Source organism: Hevea brasiliensis, chromosome 14, assembly GCF_030052815.1.
Source record: "Hevea brasiliensis isolate MT/VB/25A 57/8 chromosome 14, ASM3005281v1, whole genome shotgun sequence".
Classification (NCBI taxonomy): Eukaryota; Viridiplantae; Streptophyta; class Magnoliopsida; order Malpighiales; family Euphorbiaceae; genus Hevea; species Hevea brasiliensis.
In genome coordinates this window covers 6,796,192-6,807,531 of record NC_079506.1, presented here as the reverse complement: position 1 = coordinate 6,807,531, position 11,340 = coordinate 6,796,192, and the positions used below count along the sequence as shown (strand labels likewise).

The 11,340-nt window shown below is 37.2% G+C and overlaps 1 protein-coding gene and 1 long non-coding RNA gene across 2 annotated transcripts; one reads left to right on the top strand and one right to left on the bottom strand.

Moving 5' to 3' along the window:
- The first annotated feature begins 2,266 nt into the window (after nt 1–2,266).
- Nucleotides 2,267–7,951, top strand: LOC110670550 (putative disease resistance RPP13-like protein 1). Its single transcript, XM_058134178.1, has 4 exons — nt 2,267–7,008; nt 7,114–7,169; nt 7,333–7,392; nt 7,527–7,951. Exons 1-2 carry the CDS (start codon nt 2,643–2,645, stop codon nt 7,146–7,148), a joined length of 4,401 nt encoding a protein of 1,466 aa, XP_057990161.1. The 5' UTR covers nt 2,267–2,642; the 3' UTR covers nt 7,149–7,169; nt 7,333–7,392; nt 7,527–7,951.
- A 1,317-nt stretch (nt 7,952–9,268) lies between these two features.
- On the bottom strand, nt 9,269–10,074 carry LOC131173201 (uncharacterized). Its single transcript, XR_009143435.1, has 2 exons — nt 10,036–10,074; nt 9,269–9,468 (listed from the first exon to the last, which is right to left on the bottom strand). It is a non-coding gene; the product is annotated as an uncharacterized LOC131173201 (long non-coding RNA).
- Nucleotides 10,075–11,340: the final 1,266 nt, after the last annotated feature.

Here is an 11,340-nt window from a genome sequence, read left to right as displayed (position 1 = left end):
AGTTGATAAATTTGTGGACATATTGAGAGACTTGAGAAAATTAGTTGATGAATGCTTTATTAGAGATTGCCATATACATTAATTGAGAATTGAATTGCAACATAGAAACACATTGTTGAAGCACATATTACTTTCTCTTTATATAGAAGAATCACATAGTTGAACAAAGCCACAATTTTTCATTAGGCTATAAGCAAGGGCCGAAAAATTTGTTAAAGTCCAATTCACCCCCCCTCTTGGACTATTTTGGGACAACAATGGCTCTAAAATTCTTTGTTCAATAACTCCAGCAAGTACTTGGTCTACGCACCACTTTTTCTGGAACTTTGGCAGGCACATCGACCCATCATTGAAAAATCCAATGGACCCATCATTGAAAAATCCAATACGCATTAAAGAGTTAAAATTAGATGAATTATTTACCAACTCAGTTACAAGCTGTGCTCTGTTCAAAGCATAAAATCCTTCTCTTCTCTGCAGCTTCCTTAATGTTCTGTTGCTCCCCTGCCTGTGTCCTCCTCTGTTTTTCTCTCTGTCCAAACTTTTTTTCCTACTCAAAAAGAGGGTGATATCACAGGACCCAAGATGAACCTAATAAATACATTGAGTTTGTATTTTTAATTTATTATAATCTTATTTAGGCAAAAATTTTCTGATCAAATTAATTTTTTGCACACATGCACAATCTTATCTCCATTTTATTGAAAATCTTTAATTTTGATAATTCAGTTTTTAAATTATTTAAAATACTAACGTGGAATATCCATAAAACATCAGCCATTTTTATAAATAAAATTTTGAAAAAATAATCGAAAAATAAAAGACTCTGCTTTCTGGCCTTAAAAGACTGGGAACTGAGATTTGGAAAAAATTTTAATCCCTGATCTTCAGTGCTTTACTTCAATCTCTTATCAATGACATTCAAGTAGACCTGGTCCCCAATTTGATTCAGGCTGATTTGGGGTTGAAACTGTTGATTTCGTATTGAAATCAGTGATTTTGATTTAATGGTTTAAAGGATTCAGAATCAAACAACACAATCTTTTTGATCTCGATTTTAATTTTAATTTCAATTGAATATTAATTTAAATCAGTGTAATTAAATTTAATGATAGATTTTTTCATTTAAAAAAAAAAACCAATTTCATTAGAAATTAAACCAGACCAAACAGTTCTGGTTTGATTTAGGAAGAGACGGCCACAATTAGATTCATGTCAATTTCAGTTGAATTTCAATTCGAAATTTAGACCATTTCAGTTTCAATCTGATTCTAATTTAAAACCGGACCGGGGCCCATCCTGAATGCATGGCAAACACCAAAAAGCCTATTAGCGAATGCCATCGTTCTCTATTACCATTCATTGTCTTCTCCGCTTCGAAGCCATTGTCATCGATCGGGTATGTTCTCCCTCAGTTTGCATTTGCTGTCGTTTACCATTAATGTTCTTCGTCATTGTAGCTGATCGTCCACAAATTTGAAGCCATCATCGAGACAGGGTGCTGTAATTGAACCTGAGGAGGTAAGAAACCATAATTAGCTGCCCATCCCTCTTCCTTCGTCCAAATTGCCCAGCCATTTACTTATGGGTCAGGTGAGTTTTTCTGCAACAAGTTTTTGTTTGAAATGACTTAGCTAGTTTATTTGTGATTGGACGTCGTTGATCGGGGAATAACTAAAGGCATTGGCTTTATTTCAACCTTAATTGTTAATTAGCCATCTTGCATCTGCAGTAAGAGGTATTTATCTGCAAGAAACAATCAGAGACCGACTCACTCATCTAGGGTTCATAGCTGAAGAATTACACAGATTTGATTTGATCTTCTTCTCTTTCCTTAGTGCAGTGAGATGATGATAATTCTTGCAGAAAATAAATTGATAAATATAAAAAATAATAAAATAAATTATATAAAATTATATAATTAATTGTTACACTGTTTATCCTAATAATTCCGTCTGTCTAACATGAGAAGAAAATGATGTTAGAAAAAACAAGAAAAGCAAGTGTTGTGAGCTGTCCAAGAGATAACTACACATCTCTTCTGTGCGTGTATAAGTATTTTCATCTCTCTTTGTTTTTCTCTCATTCAGATTTGATGAAAGTCCAAGTCCTGCTAAAAAAGGCATTTTCTAATCAATTTCCTTCTCCTTGTTTTTGGACCACCATGTTGGGAAAGTCTAATATTAATCCATCTTAGTCATGAGTTCCATTGATAATGAACGTTTCCTGATCAACCTCTTCTATCCCATTAAAGCCAAGTGTTGTGAGCTGTCCAAGAGATAACTATACATCACTTCTGTGCCTGTATAAGTATTTTCATCTCTCTCTTTGTTTTTCTCTCATTCACATTTGATGAAAGTCCAAGTCCTGTTAAAAAAGGCACTTTCTAATCAATTTCCTTCTTGTTTTTGGACCACTATGTTGGGGAAGTCTACTATTAATCCATCTTTGTCATGAGTTCCATTGATAATGAACGTTTCCTGATCAATCTCTTCTATCCCATTAGACTGCACTATCGCCTTTTCTCTCTTTCTCTCTCCCTCTGTTCTAATTTACCTTTTCTGCAGTACCATTGTTCTTTTTTTCAAACCAGAGTATTCTACTCTTCTTTCCCTTAACTGGTCTGTTTCAGCCTAGAAACCATGACTACCGCCATTGAAACGGCTGCTCTATCAGCCTTTGTCAAGTTACTTTTCGAGAAGATTGGAAATATTGCCTTCTCTAAACTATCCAAGTTTCCTCGGAAAAAGAAAGTCATTGCCAAGATTAACAAGTGGAGGAAAACGTTGACCCACATCCATGCTGTGCTTGAAGATGCAGAGGAGAAGCAGCTTGCTAACCAGTCAGTGAAGATGTGGCTGGACAGCCTCAGAGATTTGGCTTATGATGTGGAGGACATCTTGGATGAGTTTGCCACCGAAATTTTGCAGCGCCAACTGAAGGATGAATCTCAAGCCAGCTCAAGTAATCTCCGGAAACTCTCTCATACTGTTGGGACAACCATCAATCCGGTAGCTGTTATGTTCAATTCAAAGATGATGTCCAAAATGAAGCAGATCACCACCAGATTTCAGGAGATTGTAGACCAGCAAAAGGACTTGGATTTGATAAATAGAAATGTTGGAGGGACGTCCTTTAGCAAGGTATGTGTGCGACCACCTAGTACATGTTTGCACCATGAACCTAGAGTGTATGGCAGAGACAAAGATAAAAGAAAGATAATTGATTTGATTTCGAGCATTGAAGCTAGTGATGTGAAAGTTGGAGTAATACCCATTGTTGGGATGGGTGGGGTGGGTAAAACAACACTTGCCCGGCTTGTCTACAATGACGAGTTATCACAACAAAATTTTCATCTAAAGGCGTGGGTTTGTGTGTCTGATGAGTTTGACATTTTGAGAATAACAAAGAGCATTCTTGAGTCAATCACTTTGCAGTCATGTGATCTAAAGGAGCTCAATCAAGTTCAACTCCAACTGCATCAGTTGTTAGCAGGAAAGAAGTTTTTGATTGTTTTGGATGATATCTGGAACAATAATTTTGATGATTGGAACACTCTGTGTTCTCCACTTGTGTATGGAGCTCCAGGAAGTACAGTGATTGTGACAACACGTGATATGTCTATTGCACGAATGATGAAAACAATTCAATCTTACAATTTGAATTGTATTTCAAATGAAGATTGTTGGTTATTGTTTCTTGACCATGCTTTTCATAGCCGAAGTGTTCCAGTTGCTGATCCAAATTTGCAAGTCATTCGTGAAAAAGTCATAAACAAGTGTTGTGGCTTGCCTTTGGCAGCAAGGACTTTGGGTGGCCTTCTACGCTCAAAACCAAGGGAGGATTGGGAAAATGTAATGAATAGCAAAATCTGGTATTTGCAAGGTGACAACAATGACATTCTTCCTGTGTTAAGATTAAGTTACTATCACCTCCCTTCACATTTAAAGAGATGTTTCGCTTATTGTGCAATATTTCCCAAGGATTATGTGTTTGGAAAGAAGCAACTAGCGCTTCTATGGATGGCAGAAGGTTTAATTGAGCAACGAGACGATCAGCTTATGGAGGATGTGGGTGAAGAGTATTTTCAAGACCTATGTTCTAGATCACTTTTTCAAGCTTCAAGCACTAGTGGATTTGTAATGCATGACCTCGTGAATGATCTAGCTCGAGTGGTTGCTGGAAATACTTATTTTAGATTGGAGGATGAATTTACTGCAAGAATGCAAGAAAAAGCTCGCCATTCTTCTTACATTCCTGCCATCTTTGATCGCTGTGAAAGATTTGAGCCGTTTAAAAAGATCAAGCATATGCGAACTTTTCTACCCTTATCGCTAAGCTATCAAAAGTGCTACTTAGCAAATTGCATTCCTTCTTATTTGTTATCAAAGTTGCCATGCTTAAGGGTTCTGTCCTTCAATCATTATAATATCACTGAGCTGCCAGATTCAATAGGTGACTTGAAGCATCTTAGGTATCTTGACCTTTCATACACCCCTATTAGAACATTACCTGAGACAACAACCTCTCTTTGCAACTTACAAACTATGCTACTGAAAAGATGCGAGTGTCTCAAGAAATTGCCTTCAAAAATACAGAATCTGATCAACCTGCGACATCTTGATATGCGACACACATTTGTTGAAGGAATGCCATTGGGAATAGAAGAATTGAAAAGTGTTTGTACATTGTCTGATTTTGTTGTAGGGAAAGGTAATAAAGTCGGTATAACAGCTTTGATGAATTTAAAATTTCTTCAAGGGGCACTCCGCATTTCAAGTTTGGAGAATCTGACTAATGCTTCAAATGTAGTGGGAGCCATCTTAACGGACAAGGAGAGAATAGACAAGGTGGTGATGAAATGGGGATTTCGAAATACACGAAATGCAAGTCATGATAGAGTTGTACTAGAGAAGATGAAACCACATGGAAATTTGAAAGAGCTCACTGTAAGGGGTTATGGTGGTATCGAATTCCCATCATGGGTAGGGCATCCTTTATTTAGTAATCTGGTGCGTTTAGAGTTGGTGAATTGCGAGAAATGCACAACCCTGCCGCAACTTGGGCTGCTTTCCTCTCTCAAGGACTTGGTTATCAAAGGGTTTTCCAATGTAAAAACGGTTGATCGTGAGTTTTATGGGGAGAGTAAGGGCAATTCAAATCCTTTTCCAGCTCTGGAGACTCTGCGCTTTGAGAACATGTATAAATGGGAAGAGTGGAATATTTGTGGGTATGAATTCCCCCATCTGCGCAAGCTTGCCATTGTTGAGTGTCCCAAACTGATTGGAAACTTACCCAGCCATCTGCCTTCATTGCAAAAGCTTGAGATTAGAAAATGTTTGCAATTGGCGGTTTCATTTCAAAGCCTTCCGATGATATCTCATTTGGAAATCGATGGATGCAGAAAGGTTGAATTGGGCGGAGGCTTTAGCTCGGCAAACTTCATGATAATTCGTGATGTAGAATCATTTTTATTTCCATTGAATGAGTTTTTTCAAAACCTAAGAAAGGTACAAAAGTTTACTGTTGTTGGTTCTTATGTTTCAGATTACGATTACCCACATCCCTCTCTTCCACATTGGGTGCTATTTGAAAATGAAGAGTTTTCGCAAAAGGGCATCGCTGAAAATGAAGAGTTGTTGCGAAAGGGTGTTGTTGATTGTGAAATTAAAATTTTGGAATTAAGAGGTTGTAAAAGCCTTGAGAAACTACAGCCATGGCTTCACAGCTTTAAGTCTCTGAGAAAGCTATATATTGAATGCTGCCCAAAACTTATTTCTTTGCCGGATGCAGTGATTTACAGCAGTTTGTGTCTTAAGGAGTTGAAAATTTTTAGTTGTGAATCTCTGATTTCTATTGGAAGACACCAGCTACCTCCAACTCTAGAAAGGCTAGAGATAAGTCGTTGCCACAAGTTGCAGAGGCTGCTGGATGTGGGAGAGGCTTGTTCATCTTCTAGGGTTACAGATGAGGGAAGTATCAGCTGCAACACTAACTCTCCTAATCTTCAGCATTTGAAAATTGGTGGCTGCCGCTCTCTTACATTCTTAGGGGAGTTACCTGCTTCCCTCAAACATCTGGTTATCAACTATTCCATATTTGACAGTGGAAGAGTAGGTGCAATTTTAGAGTCAATAATTGAAAGGTTCGACAACAACACATCTCTTGAATCTATTGAAATTGGATATCTTCCTTATCTTAAATCCTTACCCGAGAACTTGCACATGCTCACCAATCTCCACCACATTTCAATAGTTCACTGTCCAAGTATTGTTTCTTTCCCGCAAGGAGGGTTGCCTACAGTTCATTTGAAAAGCCTTGAGGACTGCGAGAAACTCGAGGCCCTTCCTGATAACATGTACAATCTCACTTCTCTTCAAGAATTCACTATAAAGAAATGTCCAAGTGCTGCTTCTTTCCCTCAGGGAGGGTTGCCCACCGCCCATCTGAAAAAACTTATAGTTGAATCCTGTGACAAACTTGCGGCCCTTCCTGATAACATGCACAATCTCATGTCTCTCCCAGAATTGACTATAAAGAATTGCCCAGGCATTGCATCCTTTCCAGAAGAAGGCTTCCCCACCAACTTGACATCACTTTGTATTCATAAGGTCGAGATCTATACCCCTCTGTTTAATTGGGGTTTGCACAGGCTCACTTCTCTCCAGAACCTCAGTATTGCAGGCAGATGTACTGGTGTGGTGTCCTTTCCACAGGATGAGATAGATATGAAGTTGCCTACCTCTCTTACCAGCCTTACCATTGAAGGATTGCAAGACCTGATATACCTTTCTAACAAAGGTTTCCGAAGCCTCATGTCACTTGAATATTTGAGGATTGAGAGATGCCCTAAGCTTGCCTACTTTCCAAAGAATGGCCTGCCTCCCTCTCTTCTGCAATTGCATATCCACCAGTGCCCTCTGCTTCAACAAAGGTGCCAGAAGGGTAAAGGGCAGCACTGGCCAGAATTAGCCTGCATTCCAGAAGTGATATTCAATTGTTATAAAGGTAAATCAATTTTGAAAGAACTTAAGATATATTATCAATTTTCATGGTGCATGCTTATTTTCTTTATTTTACTTTTTAATTTATTTCTTTAATGTCTCAGTTTAGATAGTGATAAGGAAGAGGAAGAATTAAGGTTTTAAAGCTTGTGCTGCTTAATCCAGGTACTTCCTGACAGGCTGACATGTAAAAAGTGGAACAGAGAAATGTTTAACAATTGTTTGCTTTCTCAACTTTCAATTTATATTTCAATAATGCAATATATGCAATCAGAATAACATAGCTTCTGTATCTGATTTTATCACTTGTGTTCATATTAATTTGCAGAAATATTTTACATGATCCCGAATAATGGCCCTAAAGGGTGGAAAACAGGTTCAGGTCCAGGTATTTCATTCTGTGCAACTTAGTTACTATTTAACTTTCAGAAACTGGACTTACGGAGCAGACAAGGGACACTCTTTTACAATGGAGTCCAATCTCTCATGACATTAACAGACATTTTTCCTTGTTTTGTGCAGAGCAATTGAAGGACTGGCAAAAGGTTAATTTTATTTCTACACAGTTACTAAAGCTTTTGAGTTTTGCTTCTCCAATCTCTAGGGCCAACAAGCTCAAGGCCTGACCAAAGAAATTAAAAATAACAAGTCATCCTAGCTTCATCTCTTCTCATCAAGATTACCCTATGATCGATCAAATAGTATATCAGGACTCTGGTGAATTTTATATATTGCTGAATTCATATGAAATTTCCTGTCTTGCTTTGTTGCATCATTGCAAAATGTATTGTCATATTGGTCGCTTTTGCGGCGGAAGTTTACCCTTTTGCTTCCCTTAAACAATCAATGATCACTGTCAATGAAAGGAAAATTTTCCTCTTTCTGCAGTGCTTTGTACAAAATTTCATTTATGACAATATAAAATTGCTTTTGCCTTTTGCTCTCAATTTGTCCTGCCCCGTTTTCAGCAACCAATGTAGAAGATTATAACATAAACTGCCTCTTTACTCCCGATTCTTTAGGATTCCAACCAAACCTCTTATTACATTAAACATGAACTTTCAGAAAATGGTTTTTTATAATATAAGGAAATGTAAAAAATATGAGAGTTTTATTATCTTACATCAATGAGTTTAAGAATGTGTTGCAAGTCAAACAGCAAAGCATATTGAACATAGAATAGCCTTATGTTTGTGCAGCGATGGCTCTAGAATTCTTTGTTACAGCAAGCGCTTGGGTAAATATTAAACAAGGAAAGCATCCTTCATTAAATTCTGCGATCTGTGAACACATTCAGATTTCAGACAATGCACCTCCTTCCCCAAAGGTATGGGAAAATGTTCGGACAAATCATGCGCTATTTTGCAAGAATCCGATTTAGTCAGGAATAGCACAAGTAACTCATCATTTTTCTTAATTATCCTTGAATTGGAAGGCATTAAACCAGGATTGCATTAACACATCATCTCTCGTTTTGTATGTTGATAATTGTATAATTTCCTATTACTCTTTGCCAAGAATTGTTTAATTAGTCCATTTTGGACATGCTATGGTATTAGAACTAGGGAATTGCCCATGCTAATATACGTTAGCTATTAATAATTTTAATTTATATATATTTTTTTAATTTTAATATATAAAAGTAATGTAATATTTTAAAATTTTTTATTAATTATTTTAAATTTTATTTTTATTAATTTTATCTCTCAAACTTTTTAATAAAGATTTCATATTATATTATATTATATTATATTATATATATATATATATATATATATTATGTAATTAATATATATTAATATATTGTAAGTTACTTTATAATAATTACTACTTATTATAATATTAATAGAATAACTATTAAATAATTTATAATTTACATATAATAAAGATGTCATGTGTTAATACTATGAAAGAAAATATTATGTTTTAGCTACGTGATAATACTATGAAGGAGAATACTACGTATTAGCTACCAGACAATACTATGAAAAAAAATATTACGTGTCAAATTCTGTAACATATTGTCACGACCCAACCTATGGGCCGGACCGGCACTAGGACCTGAGCCAGCTTAAAGCCCCCGAGGCCCGTAGTAAGCCTAACTATTCCTCAAATCCATAACCAGGCCCACAATTTAGGCCCAATATGCACATAAAATAATTTAAATTAAACTGTTATAATTATATTTCGGGCCAACTTAGCCTGAAATTATCGTAAACAAAAATTAGGGAGCCTACCAACCTCAAGTACCTCGTTTATAACCATTTAAAACTCATAAAATTTTTATTTTCATTTATTAATACGCAAACATGAATTCATACAGTCCCTGACAGGCTTAATGCTACTACTAGCACATGCGGAGTCCTAAATTACAAATTTAGAGAATAATAATACAATTAAATAATCGACGTTAAACCTGCGAGGAAGAAAACAGGTTGCTCTGTAAAATAACTCCTCCTGTGGCCTGGAAAAAATATTGAACAGGAGTGAGCGTTCGACTCAGAGAGTAAAATATCAATTTTAACCATAATCTCTATAACTATCTAAAACTAATGCACCCTGTAGAGTGAAATGCAACATCAACAACATTTTCACATCATAACATCAAAAAGGTAATTTGGAGCACTCACGCACCCAGTAATATCAATCATAATATATGGGGTGATCCCTATCTGACTCTCTTAAATCCAACTGGTGCAGTGAAGAACTCAAGCGGACTTTCGCTTAATAAACCAAATCGGGGTCCCAATGAAGAACTCAAGTGTGACTACCCCCGAAGGATCGAGTCAATGAAGAACTCAAGCCATGACTACCCGTCCTGTCCATAGTCCACACCACATCACACGCACGCCAACGCACGCACACTGCTCCAAATTACCACAACAACATCCATGGCACGTTAACAGTTATGAATGCAACATAAATCATGCCTAGAGTTTAACTACATAAATATATGCATATAAGTGATGCATGGGCATGCTTGACCATATAATAATATCGAAATTACAATTAAAATTAATATTTTACTCACAGTACACCGATGACTATTGTGGCTGCTGGATGCAGAAATGTCACGACCCAACCTATGGGCCGGACCGGCACTAGGACCTGGGCCAGCCTAAAGCCCCCGAGGCCCGTAGTAAGCCTAACTGTTCATTAACCCAACTCTAAGGCCCATTTGGGCCCAATTTCAAGAAACCAACCGGACAGAGTCCGGCCATAAAGTGGACCTTTCAACGGGGAGTTTTTGACTCACCCGACCTGTGAACAAAATATATCATCAATTGGGGAGCTCAGCTCACCCTCCACATACTCATATCGGCATAAAAATAAATGGGAGCTCAGCTCCCTCATCAAATCCATCAAACATGCATATAATTTTATAGGTCCACATGACAATTTATATTACAGACCCGAATCATTTAAATATTTCTAACACATGCGGAAATTCTAGGAGTAAATAAAATTACAAAACTATTGATAAACAACCTGCGAAGGAGGAAAGCAGGTTAACCACAATAAAATCCTCCTGTAGCCTGAAAAAATATTGAACAGGAGTGAGCGTTCGACTCAGAGAGTAAAATATCAATTTTAACCATAATCTCTATAACTATCTAGAACTAATGCAACCTGTGGAGTCAAATGCAACAGCAACCATATTTTCACATCATAACAACAAAAAGGTAATTTGGAGCACTCACGCACCCAGCAATATCAATCATATATATATGGAGCCGATCCCTATACTGACTCTCTTAATTCCAACTGCAAATGAAGAACTCATTTCGGACTTCCACTTAATAACCAAATCGGGGTCCCAAATAAGAACTCAAGCCGTGTCTACCCGAAGGACCGGGTCCCAGTGAAGATCTCAAGCCGTGTGTCTGCGTCCTATCCATAGTCCACACCACATCACACGCACGCCAACACACGCACGCTGCTCCAGATTACCACAACAACATACATGGCACTTTCACAGTTATGAATGCAACATAAATCGTGCCTAGAGTTTATCTACATAGATATATGTATATAAGTGATGCATGGGCATGCTTGAACATATAATAATAGTGAAATTACAATTAAAATTAATATTTTACTCACAGACTTGACAATGGTCACTGTGGCGGCTAGGCGGAGGAAGAAGGCTGTCCCGGCTCACCTGACAATTACATTACATTTATTTAATACAAATGACTCAATACAAATCAAGAAAAAGACCAATTACGTCCTAAGTCGTGCCGAAAATCCGGCAGAGTCTCCCCTATACCTAGGACCTACCCAACCTGAAAAAAAGGCTCAAAACACACTTCTATATTCACAATCCATATATCCA